Consider the following 25,602-nt stretch of genomic DNA (forward strand, 5'->3'; position numbering starts at 1 on the left):
ATCTACTAGGGAGTCCTCCAACAAAGGTGTGAGTGCTTCAGTAAGTACTGTCTCACAGTCTCCTCCTGCGTTTCGGATGCCCCCAAAAGTTCGGCACCATCCTCCGGCTGCTCCATGACGACATGCAGGCCGTGATCCTTACCAACGGATCCACTCCGGACCAGGGTCAAACAAGGCTGCGTTATCACCCCAATCTTCTTCTCAATCTTTCTCGCCGCCATGCTCCACCTCACAGTCAACAAGATCCCTGCTGGAGTGGAGCTAAACCACAGAACCAGTGGGAACCTGTTCAACCTGCGCTGTCTCCAGGCCAGATCTAAGACCACCCCAACCTCTGTCGGCGAGCTACAGTACACAGATGATGCCTGCGTTTGCGCACATATAGAGGCTGAACTCCAGGACATAGTCGACATATTTACTGAGGCATACGAAAGCATGGGCCTTATGCTAAACATCCATAAGACAAAGGTCCTCCACCAGCCTGTCCTCGCTGCACAGCACTGCCCCCTTAATCATCAAGATTCACGACTCGGCTCTGAACTCTGTGGAGCACTTCCCATATCTCGGGAGCCTCCTATCAACAAGAGCAGGTATCGACGATGAGATCCAACACCGCCTCCAGTGCGCCAGTGCAGCCTTCGGCCACCTGAGGAAAAGAATGTTTGAAGATCAGGCCCTCAAAACTGCCACCAAGCTCATGGTCCACAGGACTGTAGTAATACCTGCCCTCCTGTATGGCTCGGAGACATGGACCATGTACAGTAGACACCTCAAGTCGCTGGAGAAATATCACTAACAATGTCTCCGCAAGATCCTACAAATCCCCTGGGAGAACAGGTACACCAACATCAGCGTCCTCATTCAGGCTAACATTCCCAGCATTGAAGCGCTGACCACACTCGATCAGCTCCGCTGGGCAGGCCACATAGTTCGCATGCCAGACACAAGACTCCCAAATGCTCTATGCAGAGCTCCTTCACGGCAAACGAGCCAAAGGTGGGCAGCAGAAACATTACAAGGACACCCTCAAAGCCTCACTGATAAAGTGCAACATCCCCACTGACACCTGGGAGTCCCTGGCCAAAGACTGCCCTAAGTGGAGGAAGTGCATCCGGGAGGGCGCTGAGCACCTCGAGTCTCAACGCCGAGAGCGTGAAGAAATCAAGTGCAGGCAGCAGAAAGAGCGTGTGGCAAACCAGTCCCACCCATCCCTTCCCTCAACGACTATCTGTCCCACCTGTGACAGAGTCTGTGGCTCTCGTATTGGAGTGTTCAGCCACCAAAGAGCTCACTTCAGGAGTGGAAGCAAGTCTTCTTCGATTCCGAGGGATTGCCTATGACGATGACTGTCTCACAATATCAAGATTAACAAAATTAAGAATAATAATTATGGGTGCAACTCTGACTATGCCTCATGTCATAAGGTTAATTTTCATACATGCCATGCGGAGGCGACGGATAATTCGATGCCAACATTGCAGAAACCAGATCGCTCGGGGATCGATGGGGAGTATGGCACCTGTCCCTGATCAAATCTACAGGGACAAGCGCTCATACCTACACCTGAGTGAGGCAGACTGCATTCGCAGGTTGCGATTTAGAAAGGAGTCATCACAGAGCTCTGCCAGCTAGTCAGGCAGACATACAATCAAGAAGTGGCAGGAGGACTGCCCTAGCTGTGGAAATGTAGGTCACTGCAGCACTTGCCTTCTATGCTTCTGGCTCATTTCAAGCTGCAACTGGGGACTTGTGCTGCATCTCGCAGCATGCCACACATTGCTGCGTTCGACAGGTGACTGCTGCACTGTGTGCCAAAAGGGACCAGTTCATCAATTTCCCTATGACCACGCAGGCAATGCGAGACAGGGCTGTTGGGTTCTCCAGAATTGCTGGCTTCCCCAAGGTACAGGGTGCGATTGACTGTATCCATATCACCTTGGGAGCCTACGGACGACTCCGAGGTTTATCGCAACAGGAAAGGGTTCCACTCCCTAAATGTTCAGCTTGTCTGCGACAATATATATCGGATCATGGCAGTGGATGCCAAATACCCAGGTAGCACCCATGATGCTTTCATCCTACGTGAAAGCATTATATCTGCGATATTTCAGGAGCTGCCAGAAGGGCACAGCTGGTTGCTTGGGGACAAAGGATACGGGCTCGCCAGCTGGCTTATAATTCCCCCCTACGCAATCCCTGCACTGAGCCAGAGCGTTGGTACAACATGTCACACATAACGACATGGAGCATCATAGAGTGGACAATTGGCATACTGAAGCTGCGTTTCTAATGCCCGGACCACTCTGGAGGCAACCTGCAATACACCACTCACCACGTTGGTCAGTTCACTATTGTGTGCTGCATGCTACACAACTTGGCCATCATGACGGGACAGGTACTGGACATTGAAGATCCTCTTGAGGGGAGAAACATAGAAACATAGAAAATAGGTGCAGGAGTAGGCCATTCGGCCCTTCTAGCCTGCACTGCCATTCAATGAGTTCATGGCTGAACATTCAACTTCAGTACCCCATTCCTGCTTTCTCGCCATACCCCTTGATCCCCCTAGTAGTAAGGACCTCATCTAACTCCTTTTTGAATATATTTAGTGAATTGGCCTCAACAACTTTCTGTGGTAGAGAATTCCACAGGTTCACCACTCTCTGGGTGAAGAAGTTCCTCCGCATCTCGGTCCTAAAGGGCGGGAGAGGAGGAGGAGGCTGACAACGAGGAGGAGGAGGACGAGGAGGAGGACCAGCAGGAGGAGGAGGAGGACGAACCCATACCACCACCTCAACCCGCAAGATGACGGCGGAGAAGGCGGCCTCGTGCACCTATAGTCATAGCTAGAGACTTGCGTCAGCGGCTAATCCGTGATCGCTTTGCTGCCTGAAGGCTAAACGGCCCGACAGTGTTGACTCTTTGCACCTGTTAGTGTGAGAAAATAATGTACATAATAATGTACGTAATGTTATGTTGGTTTATGCTGCTTTAACTCAAAAAATAATGTGCAGGATTATTTAAAAGATAATTAGGTTTATTAAACATTTGTACAGTTGTACTTAACTTTAATTAAAAAAAATGGTATCAAACTTTAAACTTTTCAATGAAGAAAACAACAAGTAGCAGCAACAAAAAAACAAACTCTAGCTGCAGCCATCTCTCCTCCCCCTTATTCAAAGACCTTAGCGCTGTGCACCCCCTTCCCCCTGTTGTTGCTTCTACCCCTACTCATGCTTGTTGTCGCAGACTTCTGCTTCATCGTCCCGAAACTAAGGTTTTTTCTGTTTTCTGCGCGAAGACGCATTTGTTGTTGGTGGGGTTGGGGAGGGACAGTCCTAGCAGACAGTATTGTGGAAGGCCCAGGTTCCTCTTCGGAAGTGTTATGTATGTAAACATTGTAACTGTGTAAGACTTGCCACCAGAGGACGGAACTGTTGGAGGCTCAAGGGTCACCTGCACTCCTCGTGCAAGGGAATATAAAAGGTTGTCTGCCATGCTGCTCAGGCATTCTGAAGTTTTATTAAAGAGACTCATGTCACATCAGTTTTAGCTCACAGTACTCAGTCTTGTGGAGTTCTTCCATACTTAACAATTGGCGACGAGTAACAGATTATGGACTTTCACACAGTCATGGCTGCCGTTGGTATTTTAGAGAGATTTATAGAGGGTGATGATTGGGAAGCCTTTGTTGAGCGTCTAGACCAGTACTTCATGGCCAACAAGCTGGATGGGGACGATAAAGCGATCAAGCGCAGGGCGATTCTCCTCACCGTATGTGGATCCACAATATACGGCCTCATCAAGAATCTGCTAGCACTGGAGAAATCAGTGGAGAAGACATATATAGAGTTGTGTACGCTGGTTCGGAACCAACTCAAGCCGAAGAAGAGTGTCTTAATGGCCAGGTATCGCTTCTACACGCACCACCGCTCTGAGGGCCAGGACGTGGTGAGTTATGTCGCCGACCTGAGACGCCTTGCAGGAACTTGCGAATTTGCTGGATTTTTGGGGGAAATGCTGCGGGTCTTTTTTGTGCTTGGCATCGGTTACGAGGTCATTCTTCACAAGCTGCTGTCCGCCGAATCCCTAGACCTGAGCAAGGCCATCACGATAGCCCAGGCATTCATATCCACAAATGATAATACCAGGCAGATATCTTCCCAGCATCGAAGCTCACCAGCAAGTACTGTGCATAAAATAACATCGCTAGCAGGCAGAACTACATATGGCAAGGTCTACACGTCTGCAGCTGCAAGACCTAGGATGACTCAGAGTCTGCCATCGGGCGTGAATGCAAAACCATTAGCACCATGTTGGCGCTGCGGGGGTAATCATCAAGCCCATCAATGTCGATTCAAGCACTACGTGTGCCAAGGCTGTGAAACAATGGGGCACCTCCAGCGAATGTGCAAGAGTGCTGCGACTCACCACGTGGCAGAGTCAGCAGAGGATGATCGACCCGGCGCGGATCACACAGAACAAACAAGAGAGGCAACTCCACCCGAGGAAGAAGTGTATGGGGTACACACACTCACCACCAAGAGCCCTCCTATCATGCTGAAAGTCAAAGTGAACTGTATTCCGGTATCAATGGAGTTGGACATGGGGGTGAGTCAGTCAATTATGAGCCAGAAGGCTTTTGAGAAACAAGGGGCAACAAGGCACAAAGGCCCAAACTGAGCCCAATTCAGACAAAACTGCACACCTACACCAAAGAGCTCATACCAGTCATTGGCAGTGCGGCAGTTAATGTATCGTACGATGGAGCTGTGCATGATTTATCACTGTGGATTGTACCAGGCAATGACCCAACACTATTCGGCAGAAGCTGGCTGGGAAAGATTCAATGGAACTGGGACGACATCAAAGCATTATCTTCAGTGGATGATGCCTCGTGCGCCCAAGTGCTGAGCAAGTTTCCATCGCTATTTGAACCAGGCATCGGCAACTTCACAGGCGCCAAGGTGCAGATCCATCTAGTCCCCGATGCAAGGCCCGTTCATCACAAGGCTCGAGTGGTTCCATATATGATGAGGGAGAAAGTCGAGATTGAACTGCACAGACTTCAATGAGAGGGAACCATATCGCCAGTCGAGTTCAACGAGTGGGCCAGTCCAATTGTTCCGGTGTTGAAAAGCGAAGGCACGATCAGAATCTGCGAGACTACAAGGTAACGATCAAACCAAGTCTCGTTACAAGACCAGTAACCAAGGCGGATGAACTGTTTGCAACATTAGCGGGGGGGGGGAAGTCGCTCAAGTTGGACCTAACCTCCGCCTGCATGACACAGGAGCTGGCTGAATCTTTGAAAAAATTGACGTGCATCAACACACACAAAGGACTGTTCATATACCACAGGTGCCCTTTTGGGATTCGCTCGGCTGCTGCCATCTTCAGAGGAACATGGAGAGTTTGCTGAAATCGGTTCCGCGCACCGTTGTGCTTTAAGACGACATCCTGAACACCGGCCGTGACACCACTGAACACCTGCATAACCTGGAAGAGGTTCTAAGTGAACTAGGCAGAGTGGGACTCAGGCTAAACACTCCAAGTGTGTTTTCCTGGCGCGAGAGGTCGAATTTTTGGGGAGAAAGATTGTGGCAGAGTGCATCAGACTCACGGACTCAAAGACAGAGGCCATCAAGAATGCACCCAGATCACAGAATATGACAGAGCTGCGTTCGTTCCTGCGACTCCTCAACTATTTTGGTAACTTTCTACTTGGGTTAAGCACTTTTCTGGAACATTGCACATGTTGCTACGTAAGGGTGTTGACTGGGTTTGGGGTAAATCTCAAGAGACAGCCTTTGAGAAGGCCAGAAACTTACTTTGTTCCAATAAGTTACTTATACTGTATGACCCGTGTAAACGATTAGTGCTAGCTTGTGATGCATCTTCGTACGGGGTCGGCTGTGTGTTCCAGCAAACCAATGTATCGGGCAAACTTCAACCGGTTACATACGCATCTAGAAGTCTGTCTAAGGCTGAAAGAGCCTACAGTATGGTCGCAAAAGAGACGTTCGCATGTGTATATGGGGTTAAGAAAATGAACCAATGCCTATTTGGACTTCGGTTTGAGCTTGAAACCGACCACAAACCATTCGTTTCGTTGTTTTCAGAAAGCAAAGGTACAAACACCAATGCTTCGTCCCGCATCCAAAGATGGGCACTAACATTGTCCGCCTATGACTATGTTATCCGCCACAGACCAGGCACGGAGATCTGTGCTGATGCCCTCAGTCGGCTACCATTGCCCACTACCGAGGTGGAAATGGTGCAGCCCGCAGACTTGCTTCTGGTCGTAGATCCTCTTGAGAGCGAGGGGTCACCCATCACTGCTCGCCAGATCAGGACCAGCCAGGATCACTTGCAAAAAGTTACGGCCTCAATGGGAGCTGTTCAGCCGTTCCCGGGGAAATGCAAGATGAAATTAAGCCATTTCACCGACGCAAAGATGAAATGTCCATCCGGTCGGATTGTCCCTTATGGGGTAATTGCGTGGTTTTGCCAAAAAAAGGCAGGGAAACATTTATACGCGACCTACACAATACCCACCCAGGCATAATCATGATGAAGGCTATAGCCAGGTCGCATGTTTGGTGGCCCGGCATTGAGTCTTGCGCACACCAATGCAACACGTGCTCACAATGCACCAAGGGAGGCTCCATTGTGTCTGTGGTCATGATCCTCCAAACCGTGGTCCAGGATCCATGTATATTTTGCCGGCCCCTTTCTCGTAAAGATGTTTTTAGTAGTGGACGCTTACTCTAAATGGATTGAATGCGTAATCATGTCATCCAGCACATCCACTGCCACGATTGAAAGCCTCTGGGCCATGTTCGTCACCCATGGCTTGCCCGACGTCCCCGTCAGTGACAATGGACCGTGTTTCACCAGCTCGGAATTCAACGAGTTTATGACCAGCAAAGGCATCAAGCATGTCAGGTCTGCCCCATTTAAGCCCGCATCCAATAGTCAAGCAGAACAGGCAGTCCAAACCATCAAGCAGAGCTTGAAACGCGTGACGGAAGGCTCCTTGCAGACCCGCTTATCTCGGGTTCTGCTCAGCTACCGGACGCGTCCCCACTCGCTCACTGGGGTTCCCCGTGCAGAATTGTTAATGAAGAGAGTACTCAAAACCAGGCTCTCCCTAGTCCACCCGGATCTAAATGATCATGTGGAAACCCGGCGTCACCGGCAAAACATGTACCACGATCGCGCGGCTGTATCACATGACATTGATGTTAAAGACCCTGTGTTTGTCCTTAATTACGATCATAGTCCTAAATGGATCGCTGGCACTGTCTTGGCCAAGGAGGGGAATAGAATGTTTATAGTCAAACTATTGAATGGACAAACGTGCAGAAAGCATTTGCATCAGACTAAACTGCGGTTCACCGACAACCAGGAACAACCTGAAGAGGACATCACCATCATCGATCCACCAGCACACACTCAACCAGCAATCGACCTCACTGTCAATGAAGAGGATGAACCCACCATTCCCAACAGTCCTGTTAGACAAGCCGCACCGCAGTGCAGCAATGGTCCGACCAACTCACCCATGCCAGAGTTTGAACTCAATCAACCTGGGAGTGTAGGGCCCCAGATCTTCTCAACTTGTAAATAATTTGTATCAAAGACTTTAGGGGGGAGTGATGTTATGTATGTAAACATTGTAACTGTGTAAGACTTGCCACCAGAGGGCGCAACTGTTGGAGGTCCAAGGGTCACCTGCACACCTCGTGCAAGGGAGTATAAAAGGTTGTCTGCCATGCTACTTAGGCACTCTGGAGTTGTATTAAAGAGACTATCACATCAGTTATAGCTCACAGTACTCAGTCTTGTGGAGTTTTTCCATATTTAACAGGACGCTTCTTCAGCCTGTGGGTCAATCCACAGCACACTACCTGAGGTTGGTCTGGCGATTGGAAAGTGAGTGTCAGCAGTTGATGCTGCCAATTGCTGCTGTGCAATGACAGCTTGGGTGTATCCACTTATTGCAGCAGTTATCTCCAACATTCCCTCCCTAATCACCGACATCCCCTCCCTCATTTGTCCTGATAGTGTTCCTATTCCTCCAGACAGTGTTGCTACTTCTACTGGCAGTCCTGCTAATTCTAACCTCACCTCTCCCATGGTGTGCAGGAGTGATCTCGTTAGCTCATTGCCCTCCCCACTCATTCCCATGAGCTGTCCTATGTCCCCTGCATCCTGCATTTCAGATTGAGCTCTCCTTTCCACCCTCCTCGGCCGTCTCTCAGGTGTGACTTGCTGCAACCCACTGGGACCCCCAGCCTCAGAATGTACACCATGAAATGTCACATCAGTTGTATTGCTCAGCACAGGACTTGGCGCCCTCAGGGGGGTTCACTGGCTCCAATTCCAATGTAAACATCTCAGTATTGGGGTCTTCCTGCTGCCCTTCATTCTTCAGCTCATCCTCGTCATGCTCTTGATGAAGAATATCTGGACTGACGGCTTCCTGATCATGCTCTACTTCTACATCTGCTTCAGCTTCTGTCTCTTCCTGATGCTCAACATCTGCAAAACACAACAGAGCAGATGTTCGGTTAGCAGCAGCGGAGGGTACAAAAGGGACAGGGTGACATAAGTACACAGGTCACACAGCGCAGGCTCTTTTCAAAGACCATGATGCCAACCCAGACTGTGCAATTTGCAGGGCTTACCCTCTCTTGGCCCAGCATCCACATTGGTGGTTGATCTTCTCTTGCGAGATTTAATCACATCAGCGATCCTCTGTTCCACGGCTGTTAGTTGCAGCCGACTTGGTGCACCTCCTCCAGTTTTTGACCTTTCTCGGTTTATCTGTGACACCTTCCTCTGCAAAGTTGAAAATATAACTTTTTAAGAGAGGGTCCTTTTGCTGTGGTGGCCACACACACACACACACACACACACACATATTAGTCACACTTACAAATGTAATTGCAGTGTATAAATAAAAATATTACTTACAGTAACTGCTTGGCCAAGGTCCTGCCACTTCTTTTTGATCTGCATGCCGCTTCTTGGGGTCATGGCCACTGCATTAAACTCTTCTGCAACTTGGTCCCAAAGTTTTGCTCGTAGAGAGGGTTTCAGTTTCATTTGTCCCATTCTTCCTTTGTTCTCCAGCACATCCCGCCTCCTCTCAATGATGTCGACCAGGGCCTCAATTTCTTCTGCTCGAAATCTCTGGGCCTTTCCCCCTTTCCCTTTTCCTTCCCTTGGATCCATCTTTCGTAGCTAAAATTTAAATGGCTAGATCCAGCTCTGATCCAGCTCTTGATCCAGACCAGGAAGTTTAATGTAGATGCGCGGGCACATCCATCACGTGGAAAACGTGATTTTTTTTTTCCCGGCACATGCGCACAGACCTTTTGGCACACACTTGGAGCTCCAACCCCACATTGAACTTGGGGTACCGCAGCACCGAAATGAAATTTTACTTTGGCGAAAGTTGCATCTTTTTTTTTTCGGCGCAATCGGGCACAAAAAAATTGTCCGTTCATCCTGCCAAAAATTAGCAGTGAGGAAAATTTAGCCCATATACTTTCCCTTTTCATCTAAGTGAGGGATAGCCATACAATGTAATGGAAATTCTTTCCAATTTTGCACTTATTAACATCAAGTCAGGTACGGCATGGCATGCATATACAGCAGACGTCATCTAATAGTGACAAGCACCGGGTCCATTACCAATTTCAACTTCAATTGCAAATTAAGAACAACAGAAAATAGGAAATTGGAGCAACAATTTTCAATAAGGGAGATAAATATGTGAAATGCACTTCCAGAAACTGTGCTGAAACAAGGCAATTTGAAGGGGTTCAAAAAGCAACTCGTAAAGTTCCTGTCAGCAATGTTTTTATATATATATTAGTTCATGGGATGAGGGCATAGTTGTCAAGGCCAGTAATTATTGTCCATCTGTATTTGCCCTTGAGAAAGTGGCGGTGCAGCTTGTGTGGTGATACTTTTTTGGAGCAGTTTGGTACAACTGAGTGGCTTGTTAGGCCATTTCAGAGGGCAGTTAAGAGTCAATCACATGGCCTTGGGTCTGGAGTCATATATAGGACATTAGTAAACCAGATTATTATTTTTTTTAACGCCGCCATCAGTAATGGTGACCATGAAACTACTGGATTGTTCTAAAAATCCATCTGCATCTTTAGTCCAAGCCTCTGGATTACTAGTCCAGTCCCATAACCACTGTGCTACCGTACCCTAGGATTCAGTTATTAGATTTAGCAATGCATCAGGGTTAGTTAATTGGAAGATAATTGGGCAGGGTAAATTTGTCAATGACCTACTCCTGTCTAGAAATTGTAACTATTCACTTAATAATCCCATACATCCCCATCCATTTTATATAATTTAGAAGTAAATTTATAAGATTCTACATGCAATTATGGGGCACTTTGCGAGTGTTTGTAAATAATATGCATGACAGAGCAGAATTCTAAATGATAATATAAGATTCATTGGAAATATTTATTTTAAATTTGTCTGGTTTATGGTAGAGAATTAACATCCAAAACCTTTTATATGTCTTTGGTGCACATTTTTTTGTATAATAAAAAGCTAAAAACATTACTTACGGTCATAACCCTTAACAGTGCAGACGAGACCAAATGTTTGGATTATCCAACAGCTCTTTGTAAGTAAAGAATTGATGTAGGCACATGCTCCTATCTGTAATAGAAGCACACATTCATGTATACATTGTAATGAACAAAAAGTAATGTTGATTTATTTCTTTAGTTTTGTTACTTAGATAAGTATGAAATAGTTCCAACACCTTTAAATATATTATTAGACAGTATCAACTAAACAGATGAAGATTTGATTAACATAACACATTGTTTAATTTCTGTGTATTGCATTTTTAGTGCCCATATTTAGTCCTTGTTGATAACTAACCCTCGTGAAATACAATTTCATGGCACGATTTATTTTCTAACATGAATATACCAGATCAGAGGTGCAACCATTTGGGAGGGGGACATCGGGGAGAATTTCAGGGATTTCAAACAAGAGAGAGGGCTGCAGTAAACATAACTTACGGGGAAAAAAGTGGTTGGTGAAATGTTGACCACTTGACAAGCCTATAGTCCTCAATGACATCACTATACAGTGCATTTCATCAATTTGATCATGGAACCATATAGCACAGAAGGAGGCCATTCAATCCATTGTGCAAGTGACGGCTCTTCGAAAGAGCTATCCAATTAGGCCCACTCCCCTGTTCTTTCCCCATAGCCCTGCAAATTTCTCCTTTTCAAGGATATATCTAATTCCATTTTGAAAAATACTATTGAAACTGCTTCCACAGCCCTTTCAGTCAGTGCAGTCCAGGTCATAACAACTCGCTGAATAAAAAAAATGTCTCCTCGTTACCCCTCTGGGTCTTTTGCCAATTATCTTAAATCTGTGTCCTCTGGTTGCCAGCCCTTCTGCCAGTGGACAATTGGTCCAGAGGCTTCTAGGCTAGCTACAGAATGAGTTTGGGTGACTTGGCTCGTAATAACTATGTGAACATTATGGCATTACAACAATAACTTCTACTTGTACAGTGCCGACCGTAGCTGCTGTGTGTCGTATCCACAGGACGCACTGCAGCAACGCTTTGACACCACCTCTCAAATCCGCAACCTCCACCACCTAGAAGGACAACCAAAGCAGGTGCATGGGAACACCACCTCCTCCAAGTTCCCCCCTATGTCACACACCATCCTGACTTGAACATATATCATTGTTCCTTTATCGTCGCTGGGTTAAAACCCTGGAGCTCCCTACCTAACAACACCGGGTGAACATCTTCACCACACGGACTGCAGTGGTTCTAGAAGGCCTTCTCAAGGGTAACTAGGGATAGGCAATAAATTTAGCCGAAGGGCTGCAAAAACCCGGCAAATGGGGTTGCCGCCACATCTCCAACAGCAGCAGCTCTGACCCCCGTAGGTGTGTGGAATTATAAAGGTAAGCTGGCAATCCTGCCCTCTCAGTGTAGAGCCACACTCGAAGGAAGTGGGGGCCAGGTATATTGGGGCCACATGCTCTTTGCAAGAGTGTCTTCCCATTACAGCATGGAATTTATTACTCTAAATAAGTTATTGGATTAATGTTACATGTTTCAGCATATCCTTGTCATTATTGTCCATTATCTAATATTACAATGAATTAGTCGAGTCTAAGTAAATGTCAGGAATTGTTACACACCAATGTTATTGGAATGGGTCTCAAATCTGACCCTATACAACATTATTATCCAAACTCAATACATATACTGCACTGTAAATGAAAAGTGTCCAAATCTTATCAATCCTATCTAAACTTGTGCTCGTTCAGTTGTTGAGATAGCCAATGGTATTCACATAACAATAATGACAATCGTATATGTTTCAACAGCAAAATAAAAATGCTCTTCAGCATCCCTTTGAGCCTGTAAAACTTTTTGCTTTTATCATTAAGTACTTACAGATAGAATATTCTTCATTGTGATCACAAATACATTGTAGGCAATAAGACAGTCCCAGTATTGCAGGATTATTTTAATAGGCTTTAGTAAAAGCTGTCCACCAAAAAGTAGGAAATAAAAACAGGCAACCAGGTAACCCATGCAGAAGATGCTGATTCGTGTGGTTCCTGTGATGAAGATGATCGTAAGCACGAACCAAAATAGGTAACTGAATCCAATGACTTTTATCATGTCCAAGTAGGATCTGTGTTTGGAGAAAAGAAAAGATTGAGATATCAATTATGAGATTATAAATATCAGACCAGATGAGGGAAGCCAAGCAGCTCAACTTGATCGTAGCTCACCAAGCTCATTCTTCCACAGCAGTTGACAGTGCCCCTATTGCAACATCTAATGGCTTAGAATTACAGAATGTTAGAATTGTTACAGCACAGTAGGAGGCCTGTCGAGCCCGTGCCGGCTCTCTTCAAGAGCAATTCAGCTGGTCCCAATCCCCTGCCCTTTCCCCGTAGCCCTGCAAATCTTTTTACTTCGGATACTTATCCAATTCCCTTTTGAAAGCCATGATTGAATCTGCCTCCAACACCATTTCAGGCAGTGCATTCCAGATCAAAACCACTCGCTGCGTAAAAACGTTTTTTCTTGTGTCGCCTTTGGATCTTCTGCCAATCACCTTAAATCTGTGTCCTCTGGTTCTCGACCCTTCCGCCAATAGGAACAGTTTGGGACCGAAATTTCCCCTCTCCTTAAGGTCCATTACTGCCTCTAAGAGGCGGTAATAGAGCGGATAGGCCTCACTGACCCAGGGCAGACGGATGGGTCGATCTGTCCTAAATTATCTCTGGGCCAGGAGCGGCGGCAACGGGTTTCTGTGCCGCCCGTTCTGCCGCCCCGTCGGGCACGCAATGACCCCCTTCCGACAGGTGGCGATCGCTTTCCGCCCTGCGAGGGAAATTGCCCCGCAGGAACGGCGCCACCATCGGTCGGTGCCCCCGACAGCTTTCCCCGGCGGAAACTTGTGTGTGGCTGGGCGGCACGGCCGCCCTGAAAGGCGAGGGCGAGTTGCCGCAGTCGCCATCTTATTTTAATTGTTGGCCGACTGCCAGATCGGCCCGACAAAGGTGGCCATGGGTTCGGCTGGGCCGTCAATGGGCACACCGGCACCCTTCTTGGGTACCGCTCCCCCCCCCCCCCCTCACCCCCCACCCCCTCCGCTCCCTGGTGGCTCAGTAGGCCTAGCTAAACTTATTGCAGAGCTGGCAGCGGCCCTCCCCTTTAACTGAAGGGGAGGGACGTTGTGACACCATCAGCGTGAGGCTGATGACTCGGAGCGACAGCCGAACCGCTCTAAGGGCACTACCGCCCTTCAACACCGTCCCGACCGGAAATACAAAACAAAGAGGTGAATATTAGTCCAATCTAACAATCGGTGAGTGCACCTACTTTTTGGTCGGGGGCAATTTCGGCCCCTTATCCCTATCTTCTCTGTCTAAACCCTTCATAATTTTGAGCACCTCTATCAAATCACCTCTCAATCTTTTCTGCTCTAAGCACAACAACCCCAGCTTCTCCAGTCTATCCACGTAATTGTATTTCCTCATTCCTGGAACCATTCTTGTAATCTTTTCTGCACCCTCTCTAAGGCCTTCACTTCCTTCCCAAAGTGTAGTGCCTAGAATTGGGTACAATTCTTCAGTTGTGGCCGAACCAGTATTTTATTTATAACTTCCTTGTTTTTGTACCCATGCCACTATTTATAAAGCCCAGGACGATGTATGCTTTTTTTAACCGCTTTCTCAACCTGCCCTGCCACCTTCAATGATTTGTGCACATGTACCCCCAGGCCTCTCTGTTCCTGCACCCCCTTTAGAATTGTACCCTTTGGTTCGCATTGCCTCTCCTCGTTCTTCCCATCAAAATGTATCACTTTGCACTTTTTTCCATTAAATTTCATCTGCCACGTGTCCACCCATTCCACCAGCCTGTCTATGTCCTCTTGCAGTCTAACCCTGTCCTCCTCACTGTTCACTATACTTCCATGTTTTGTGTTATCTGTAAATTTTGAAATAGTGTCCTGTACACCCATGACAATGCCATTAATATATATCAAGAAAAGCAGTGGTCCTAGTACCAACTCCTGGCGAATACCACTGTATACCTTTCTCCAGTCCGAAAAACAACCGTTCACCACTACTCTCTATTTCGTGTCACAGCCAATTTCATATCTATGCTGCCACTATCCCTTTTATTCCATGGGCTTCAACTTTGCTGGCAAGCCAACTATGTGGCACTTAATCAAATGCCATTTGGAAATCCATGTACACCACATCTACCGCATTGCCCTCATCAACCCTCTTTGTTACCTTATCAAAATATTCAATCAAGTTAGTTTATCACAATTTGTCTTCAACAAATCCATGCTGGCTTCCCTCAATTAATCCACACTTGTCCAAGTGACTGTTAATTTTGTCCTGGATTATACTTTCTAACAGCTTCTTCACCACTGACGTTAAGCTGACTGGCCTGTAGTTGCTGGGTTTACCTTTACACCCATTTTTGAACAAGGGTGCAACATTTGCAATTCTCCAGTCCTCTGGCATCACATCCGGATCCAAGGAGGATTTGAAGATTATGGCCAGTGCCTCTGCAATTTCCACCTTTACTTCCCTCAGCATCCTAGGAAGCATCCCATCTGGTCTTGGTGACTTATCTACTTTAAGTACAGCCTGCCTTTCTAGTACCTCCTTCTTATCAATTTTTAGCCCATCCAGTATCTCGACTGTCTCCTCTTTCAATATGATTTCTTGAATAATTCCAGAGTTTTGCCTCTAGAAGACTGTTCTGGGCATTTCTCACCATTTGTTTCCTGATATCATTCCTGGCCTTGTCTTTTATCAGTTCACAGTTCTAGAAATAATGCTTCTGGTTAACTTAGTACCTTACACACTCCCGAAGTAAAATTTACCAGATGGCATTATTATGGCAGGTAAAATTCAACACAAATAAATGCAAGCGCTAGATTGCCAAATCAGTAGAGCGTAATGAACACTGAAGATTTAATCTTAAGGACTTCAAAATGCGTTGTGCGATTTTTCATTTCAGAAAACAGTTCTGAATATCAGTGAGAAATATATGTGGCGATTTTACCTGCTGTTTTATTCTGCATAGGCCTCAAAATGACCCAGGCATAAGGCCGCAAGATTGGGCAGCTCGGTTTTGGTTGGAAGTCAATGATCGCATTCCTGCCCCCACCCCACCATCTCTTGTGCAGCTAAATAGCAAGCTTGATAACACAAGTGACCAGTTTGAGGCACATAGTTGTACAGTTACACAGAATAACTTCAACTTTGTGGACATTCTGAAATGGGAGGCAGAACAGCCAGTTGTCGTGGTGCACATTGGTACCAACGACATAGGTAAAAAAAGGGATGAGGTCCTACGAAACGAATTTAAGGAGCTAGGAGCTAAATTAAAAAGTAGGACCTCAAAAGTAGTAATCTCGGGATTGCTACCAGTGCCACGTGATAGTCAGAGTAGGAATCGCAGGATAGCGCAGATGAATACGTGGCTTGAGCAGTGGTGCAGCAGGGAGGGATTCAAATTCCTGGGGCATTGGGACCGGTTCTGGGGGAGGTGGGACCAGTACAAACTGGACGGTCTGCACCTGGGCAGGACCGGAACCAATGTCCTAGGGGGAGTGTTTGCTAGTGCTGTTGGGGAGGATTTAAACTAATATGGCAGGGGGATGGGAACCAATGCAGGGAGACAGAGGGAAACAAAAAGGAGGCAAAAGCAAAAGACAGAAAGGAGATGAGGAAAAGTGAAGGGCGGAGAAACCCAAGGCAAAGAACAAAAAGGGCCACTGTACAGCAAAATTCTAAAAGGACAAAGGGTGTTAATAAAACAAGCCTGAAGGCTTTGTGTCTTAATGCAAGGAGTATCCGCAATAAGGTGGATGAATTAATTGTGCAAATAGATGTTAATAAATATGATGTGATTGGGATTACGGAGACGTGGCTCCAGGATGATCAGGGCTGGGAACTCAACATTCAGGGGTATTCAACATTCAGGAAGGATAGAATAAAAGGAAAAGGAGGTGGGGTAGCATTGTTGGTTAAAGAGGAGATTAATGCAATAGTTAGGAAAGACATTAGCTTGGATGATGTGGAATCTATATGGGTAGAGCTGCAGAACACCAAAGGGCAAAAAACGTTAGTAGGAGTTGTGTACAGACCTCCAAACAGTAATAGGGATGTTGGGGAGGGCATCAAACAGGAAATTAGGGGTGCATGCAATAAAGGTGTAGCAGTTATAATGGGTGACTTTAATATGCACATAGATTGGGCTAGCCAAACTGGAAGCAATACGGTGGAGGAGGATTTCCTGGAGTGCATAAGGGATGGTTTTCTAGACCAATATGTTGAGGAACCAACTAGGGGGGAGGCCATCTTAGACTGGGTGTTGTGTAATGAGAGAGGATTAATTAGCAATCTCATTGTGCGAGGCCCCTTGGGGAAGAGTGACCATAATATGGTGGAATTCTGCATTAGGATGGAGAATGAAACAGTAAATTCAGAGACCATGGTCCAGAACTTAAAGAAGGGTAACTTTGAAGGTATGAGGCGTGAATTGGCTAGGATAGATTGGCGAATGATACTTAGGGGGTTGACTGTGGATGGGCAATGGCAGACATTTAGAGACCACATGGATGAATTACAACAATTGTACATTCCTGTCTGGCGTAAAAATAAAAAAGGGAAGGTGGCTCAACCGTGGCTATCTAGGGAAATCAGGGATAGTATTAAAGCCAAGGAAGTGGCATACAAATTGGCCAGAAATAGCAGCGAACCTGGGGACTGGGAGAAATTTAGAACTCAGCAGAGGAGGACAAAGGGTTTGATTAGGGCAGGGAAAATGGAGTACGAGAAGAAGCTTGCAGGGAACATTAAGGTGGATTGAAAAAGTTTCTATAGGTATGTAAAGAGAAAAAGGTTAGTAAAGACAAACGTAGGTCCCCTGCAGTCAGAATCAGGGGAAGTCATAACGGGGAACAAAGAAATGGCAGACCAATTGAACAAGTACTTTGGTTCGGTATTCACTAAGGAGGATACAAACAACCTTCCGGATATAAAAGGGGTCAGAGGGTCTAGTAAGGAGGGGGAACTGAGGGAAATCTTTATTAGTCGGGAAATTGTGTTGGGGAAATTGATAGGATTGAAGGCCGATAAATCCCCAGGGCCTGATGGACTGCATCCCAGAGTACTTAAGGAGGTGGCCTTGGAAATAGCGGATGCATTGACAGTCATTTTCCAACATTCCATTGACTCTGGATCAGTTCCTATGGAGTGGAGGGTAGCCAATGTAACCCCACTTTTTAAAAAAGGAGGGAGAGAGAAAACAGGGAATTTTCGACCGGTCAGCCTGACCTCAGTAGTGGGTAAAATGATGGAATCAATTATTAAGGATGTCATAGCAGTGCATCTGGAAAATGGTGACATGATAGGTCCAAGTCAGCATGGATTTGTGAAAGGGAAATCATGCTTGACAAATCTTCTGGAATTTTTTGAGGATGTTTCCAGTAAAGTGGACAAAGGAGAACCAGTTGATGTGGTATATTTGGACTTTCAGAAGGCTTTCGACAAGGTCCCACACAAGAGATTAATGTGCAAAGTTAAAGCACATGGGATTGGGGGTAGTGTGCTGACGTGGATTGAGAACTGGTTGTCAGACAGGAAGCAAAGAGTAGGAGTAAACGGGTACTTTTCAGAATGGCAGGCAGTGACTAGTGGGGTGCCGCAAGGTTCTGTGCTGGGGCCCCAGCTGTTTACATTGTACATTAATGATTTAGACGAGGGAATTAAATGTAGTATCTCCAAATTTGCGGATGACACTAAGTTGGGTGGAGGATGCTATTAGGCTGCAGAGTGACTTGGATAGGTTAGGTGAGTGGGCAAATGCATGGCAGATGAAGTATAATGTGGATAAATGTGAGGTTATCCACTTTGGTGGTAAAAACAGAGAGACAGACTATTATCTGAATGATGCCAGATTAGGAAAAGGGAAGGTGCAACGAGACCTGGGTGTCATGGTACATCAGTCATTGAATGTTAGAATGCAGGTACAGCAGGCGGTTAAGAAAGCAAATGGCATGTTGGCCTTCATAGCGAGGGGATTTGAATACAGGGGCAGGGAGGTGTTGCTACAGTTGTACAGGGCCTTGGTGAGGCCACACCTGGAGTATTGTGTACAGTTTTTGTCTCCTAACTTGAGGAAGGACATTCTTTCTATTGAGGGAGTGCAGCGAAGATTCACCAGACTGATTCCCGGGATGGCGGGACTGACCTATCAAGAAAGACTGGATCAACTGGGCTTGTATTCACTGGAGTTCAGAAGAATGAGAGGGGACCTCATAGAAACGTTTAAAATTCTGACGGGTTTAGACAGGTTAGATGCAGGAAGAATGTTCCCAATGTTGGGGAAGTCCAGAACCAGGGGTCACAGTCTGAGGATAAGGGGTAAGCCATTTAGGACCGAGATGAGGAGAAACTTCTTCACCCAGAGAGTGGTGAACCTGTGGAATTCTCTACCACAGAAAGTAGTTGAGGCCAATTCACTAAATATATTCAAAAGGGAGTTAGATGAAGTCCTTACTACTCGGGGGATCAAGAGTTATGGCGAGAAAGCAGGAAGGGGGTACTGAAGTTTCATGTTCAGCCATGGACTCATTGAATGGCGGTGCAGGCTAGAAGGGCTGAATGGCCTACTCCTGCACCTATTTTCTATGTTTCTATGTATCATGAGCTATCCACTAATAAGGTTACCAACCCTCCAGGACCATCTTGGGAGTCTCCAGGAATGAAGGATTAATCTGCAGGATGCTATTTGTGGGTAACTCAGGAGAAGTGTCATAGGAGCATTAAAAAAGTATTGTTTTTTAAAAAACTTTCTTTGAACTCTTCAATTTATTGTTTATAAAAATCAATATTGGGAAAAAAAGGGCAGTTTGATAGTCAAGAATCGTCCAATCAGCTGATGGAGAGTCGGTGTGCCTTCCAATTGGTCGGGGAAATCGGTAAAACGCAAAGCTGGGCGTTTTCGGTGATCAATGGCAGATATGTGAGGACGGGGAAGTTAGAGGAAGGAGGTCAGGTAATGAAACCTCCAGGAATACATCCAAATTGAATTGAAGGAATTGAGTGTAATATCTCCAAGTTTGCAGATGACACTAAACTGGGTGGTGGTGTGAGCTGTGAGGAGGACGCTAAGAGGTTGCAGGGTGATTTGGACAGGTTCGGTGAGTGGGAAAATGCATGGCAGATGCAGTATAATGTGGATAAATGTGAGGTTATCCACTTTGGTGGTAAAAACATGAAGGCAGAATATTATCTGAATGGTGGCAGATTAGGAAAAGGGGAGGTGCAACGAGACCTGGGTGTCATGGTTCATCAGTCATTGAAAGTTGGCATGCAGGTACAGCAGGCGATGAAGAAGGCAAATGGCATGTTGGCCTTCACAGCTAGGGGATTTGAGTATTGGAGCAGGGAGGTCTTACTGCAATTGTACAGGGCCTTGGTGAGGCCTCACCTGGAATATTATGTTCAGTTTTGGTCTCCTAATCTGAGGAAGGACGTTCTTGCTATTGAGGGAGTGCAGCGAAGGTTCACCAGACTGATTCCAGGGATGGCTGGATTGACATATGAGGAGAGACTGGATCAACTGGGCCTTTATACACTGGAGTTTAGAAGGATGAGAGGGGATCTCATAAAAACGTATAAGATTCTGACGGGACGGGACGGGACAGGTTAGATGCGGAAAGAATGTTCCCGATGTTGGGGAAGTCCAGAACCAGGGGAACCAGTCTTAGGATACGGGGTAGGCCATTTAGGACTGAGATGAGGAGGAACTTCTTCACTCAAAGAGTTGTTAACCTGTGGAATTCCCTGCCGCAGAGAGTTGTTAATGCCAGTTCATTGAATATATTCAAGAGGGAGTTAGATATGGCTCTTACGGTTAAAGGGATCAAGGGGTATGGAGAGAAAGCGGGAAAGGAGTACTGAGGTGAATGATCAGCCATGATCATATTGAATGGTGGTGCAGGCTCGAAGGGACGAATGGCCTACTCCTGCACCTATTTTCTATGTTTCTATGTTTCTAACCAGAGTTGGCAACCCCATCCACTAAGCCAGTCACGTTGGTAACTGGGATTCAATCTCGTCACTTCTCTTCAATTGTTCACCAGTCAAAAAAAGTACTCCAACTTATGTTATTGTTTTACAATCTATAAAGCCTTATTTCATTTCCTACATTTACTTTGTCCTATTTTGTACCTTTAGAGCTATTGACGAAATCTAAATACATAAAGGTAAGTATTAACTCTGATCACAGAACAACTGATGAATGATTATTCTCTCATAACTCTATGGCCATTAAAGCTTACAGTATTATTCACACATAAATCCCCTCTCGCCAAGATCCTCCAACAAGAATATCCACGATCATAGCCCCATATTTGAGGTGATGTCCTTGTTAACTGTATAATGCTGTTTAATTATAAATATAATTGCATTCACTTACAAACTATTGAATGAACAGGATTGTAACCTCCGTTACAAAAACATACGAAAACTGACAGACAGGTGAAGACCATTTGGTTAATCGAGCCTGTCACACAAAATTGAAAAGTGCTGCAATACAGCGAGACTTGGAGGTCCTTGTGCATGAAACACAAAAAGTTAGTATGTAGGTACAGCAAGTAATCAGGAAGGCCAATGGAAAGTTGGCCTGTATTGCAAGGGGGATAGAATTTAAAAGCAGAGAAGTCCTGCTACAACTGTACAGGGTATTGATGAGGCCACACCTGGAGTAGTGCATACAGTTTTGGTCTCCATATTTAAGGAAGGATATACTTGCATTGGAGGTTGTTCAGAGAAGGTTTACTAGGTTGATTATGGAGATGAGGGGGTTGACTTATGAGGATAGGTTGAGTAGGTTGGGCCTATACACATTGGAGTTCAGAAGAATGAGAGATGATAGCATTGAAACTTATAAGATAATGAGGGGGCTCGACAAGGTGGATGCAGATAAGATAGTTCCACTCATAGGTGAAACTAAAACTAGGGGACATAGTCTTAGAATAAGGGGCCGCTCATTTAAAACTGAGATGAGGAGGAATTTCTTCTCTCAGAGGGATGTAAATCTATGGAATTCTCTACCTCAGAGAGCTGTGGAGGCTGGGTCATTGAATATATTTAAGGTGGAGATAGACAGATTGTTGAGTGATAATGGAGTAAAGAGTTATGGGGAGCGGGCAGAGAAGTGAAGCTGAGTCCATGATCAGATCAGCCATGATCTTATTGAATGGCGGAGCAGGCTTGAGGGGCCAAATGGCCTACACCTGCTCCTATTTCTTATGTTCTTAATTGCAATACCTTGGGGCCAAAATTCACTGTCCCAAAGGGATGGCTACAGCGGAATTTGGGCGGTCGACCGAATAAATCGATCGGCCGCTGCGGTAGGGTACTTTTCCCTCGCCGAGCCATATTCAGCTCGGGGAGGATTTCAGCGGTGCCCACTTCCGGCAGAAACGGCGCGGTAAAGTTGCTTTAAAGGAAGGTTTTCAGCAGTGAGCTCTGCAGCGTGCCGGCCGCTGGAAAGGGACTACCACAGTGAAATTCACCGAGGAAAGGGTAGGACTTTCCCGGGCGGTGCCCCAGTGAGATTTTCGATCCAGTGCTCGATTGTGACATCCATGGGGCCCTTTGGTTGGTAAAAAGTTTTATTACTTATTATTGTTTTTATTTCATTTTTCAGCATGCATCCGCAGTATTTATCTTTTTATATAGTTTTATTACTTATTATTGTTTTTATTTCATTTTCTATGGTCCGCAGTATTTATCTCTTGATATAGTTTTATTAATTGTTTTGGCTCCATTCACCCTGCTGAGTGTTGCTCAGAGGGTTGCACATACCCCTGTACTTTTGTACAACTTTCAGGTCTGACTCTTTAATGAAGTCCTATGGACTGCAGAGACCTGCTTGGCAGGGTTCACCCTGTGGTAGGGAGGAGGGTTGGGAGGGCAACGCCTGGTCAGAAGCAGGGTGGCACGCAGGAGAAGGTGTCGCTGTCAGCACCGCGCAGAGAGGCAGCGGGCAAGGGAGGCAGCAGCCATGATTCGTTCATTCTGCACCAGACCAGTGTGCCCGCTGTCTTCACCGGCCCGAATCAGGATTGAGGTTGGCTGCTTGGGGACAAGGGATATCCCCTGTCCACTTGGCTGCTCACTCCTCTGCGGAACCCCAGGACAGCGCTTGAGCATGCATACATGAAGCTCATTATGCCACCAGGTGCATCATCGAGCAGTGCCTAGGTATCCTTAAGCAGAGAGTCCGGTGCCTGGACCGTCTGGTGGTATCTTGCAGTACTCTCCTCAACGGGTCTCCATCATCGTCGTGGTCTGCTGCATGCTGCACAACCTGGCCATCATAAGGGGACAGCCGCTGGAGGACGAGCTAGCAGTACCACCTGAGGAGGAGGAGGAAGCGCAGGAGGAGGAGGAGGATCCCCGTCCCCCCAGAGCTAGGAGGCGTCGACCCATCGACACCCTGGAAGGGCTGGGTGCAGACTGGCCAGCACCCTCCTGGGAGGGTGCGTCCTCACATATATGGAACTGCCTGACACCTCCCCTACAATCTCCCTCCATGCATTATGTGCTGGCGGTCCGCCAGGTCTCCCCACGTCAGGAAACAGTATTCTTCTTCTGTCCTCCACACCGTCCATCAGTGCCTCCAACTCCATATCAGTGAACCTGTTGGCTCTCCTTGCACCTCTTACACCAGCCATCCTTCCAAACTCTTTCCCTCCTTAGGGCCTTGCTGCAAACCCAGGCCTCTAAAAAGGCCAGGGAGCAGCTGGCTCATTGCAAATCCTTACCTGCATGCTGAATTTCTCAGTGGTGATAACGCTCAAATTAAGACAGCCACATCACTGAAAAATCCACTTTGGAAGGGTTCATTAGCGTTGGAACCCATTTATTCACTTTTGGAGATGAATATGGGCTGGCCCAGCCACGAAAAAAATTTAGGCGCTAATGGCCACAAAAAGGTGGGGGAGCACCAGCTTTTCAGCAGTACTGAATGTCGGGCCCCTTGTGTATTGCACCATACACACTCCACCCCACCCGAAATCATATGCTCTCTTGGGAGAGGCAATAAACCAGATTAAACAAACCATTCAGCAAATAAAGAATGCTATGCTTCGTCAAACTCAGTGACATCACATGAAACACAAGCACTGGCACGTGCCAGAGTCAGTATCTGTCTCCCACTATATAGGAAGGATGGCAATCAGAGTGAATCCCTTACCTGCAGTGAATGAAGTCTGGTACTGGGTTATGCTGACTGAATGTAGCTGCATCCAGATCCCTGCAGATCTCCACATTGTCGCCTGCAACTATCCTCACTGCAGCTCTGTTTTCATCTTCAAACACCTGCCACTGCAGCGACGCACACAGCAACATCATGAAGTCGTCTGAAAACCAATAAGTCGAACAGTTCTGACGAAGGGTCATCGACCTGAAACGGTAACTCTCTTTCTCTCTCCACAGGTACCGCCTGATCTGATGAGTATTTCCAGCATTTCCTGTCTTTATTTAACACCTTCCTCTTTGTAACCACATTCCCACCTCCCCCATGCCACCCCCCCCCTCCCCCTCACCAAAATAAACTTATTCTGAACATTTTCTGCGTTGTTGGAAGAATATCAAAGCTGTGCTTGTTTAATGATTTGCTTCACTACTTTGCTACAATTCAGCAGTGAATGATAATGTGTTGAACAGAACTTAAAACCCAGTATTTGGACGAAATGAAATTAAGAATATTTGTTGAGAGAGCTGAACTTGGAATTTATAGGGGCTGAAATTGCCCTGTTTTGCGCCTCCCATTAGCGCCCCTGGTGTGGGGGTGGGGGGGGGGGGGCGCAAACCTGTTTTCGCCGGGGTGGGGCGCTACCGGCTCCCGTGAAATTGCGTGGGAGTTAGCGGAGGCGCTACCACGGTAGAGCCCCGGACCGCCGCGCAACCAGTGATGATGTCATAGCCGTGCGCTGCAACGTCTCAGCACCGTGCGCCGACCCCTTTCCGCCCCGCGGCAGAAATTGGCCAGCGCCCCGCGAGGCTACCACAAGCGGTGTCAGCGCCAGCCTCGCGGGTCGCGAACCGGGCCGACATCCGCTCGCGGGGCGGAAGTAAAAGGGGAGGCGGGGAGCGTCCCGCAGCGCCATTTTGCAGGTTTGAACGACTTCGTCCTCCGTTGCGTGGTCCGGGGGGGGGGGGTGGGGGGCCACCATCGTACAGCCGAGCACTCCGTTTGGGTGCCGGGCTGCGGCTTTGGCACCACGCCACCCTGGTGGCCCGGCAGAGTACGGAGCGGCTCTCCCCTTTAACGGAAGTGGAGGGGCATTGAAATGCATCAGCACTACGCGGAGCAGCCTCGTAACGCTGACGAATGCGCCATTGCACTCCACTTCCTGTGAGGGGCGGTATTCACAATTTCGCGGCCTGGGCAGGAAGCCCCGCCCAGAGTCGGTTACCACCCCCAATTGGGGCGCCGAGGAAATTTGCCCCCAAAGCAGACGACGTATGAATACCCGACACGCAGAGGCTACTAAACCAAAACAGCAGATATACAGAACAACAGAAACATTAACCACCAGCAAGACGGATCACTAACAGCTACCAGATTTATGACTTATCTCTAAATTCTACATCTCATACCAATGATGTTCATAACATTCCCTGTACTCACAGATAAGAAATATTGGATTAGGATTTACGATGAAGTCTGGGAAGTACAACCACTTAATAAAGTTTGAGTTTATTTTGGCACCAACATATCTCCATGGATACTCTGCAATACAAAAAATAAGATACGGTGAAACAAATCTATTGGTACTTATTTGGACAATGAAACAGGTCTATTTACATTTCATTTTGATAAAAGGGGTCAGAGGGTCTAGTAAGGAGGAGGAACTGAGGGAAATCTTTATTAGTCGGGAAATTGTGTTGGGAAAATTGATGGGATTGAAGGCCGATAAATCCCCAGGGCCTGATGGACTGAAT

At 46.8% G+C, this 25,602-nt stretch overlaps 1 protein-coding gene across 1 annotated transcript in view; it reads right to left on the reverse strand.

Moving 5' to 3' along the window:
* Window positions 1-25,602, reverse strand: part of LOC139260488 (piezo-type mechanosensitive ion channel component 2-like) — an 851,737-nt gene that overhangs the window by 131,829 nt on the left and 694,306 nt on the right. The window contains exons 26-29 of the mRNA XM_070877017.1: window positions 25,289-25,390; window positions 23,849-24,014; window positions 12,488-12,731; window positions 10,608-10,701 (exon numbers count right to left, since the gene is read on the reverse strand). Coding sequence (XP_070733118.1) covers window positions 10,608-10,701; window positions 12,488-12,731; window positions 23,849-24,014; window positions 25,289-25,390 — 606 coding nt within the window. The remainder of the gene's footprint in view (window positions 1-10,607; window positions 10,702-12,487; window positions 12,732-23,848; window positions 24,015-25,288; window positions 25,391-25,602) is intronic.

Source organism: Pristiophorus japonicus, chromosome 1 (genome assembly GCF_044704955.1).
Source record: "Pristiophorus japonicus isolate sPriJap1 chromosome 1, sPriJap1.hap1, whole genome shotgun sequence".
Lineage (NCBI taxonomy): Eukaryota > Metazoa > Chordata > Chondrichthyes > Pristiophoridae > Pristiophorus > Pristiophorus japonicus.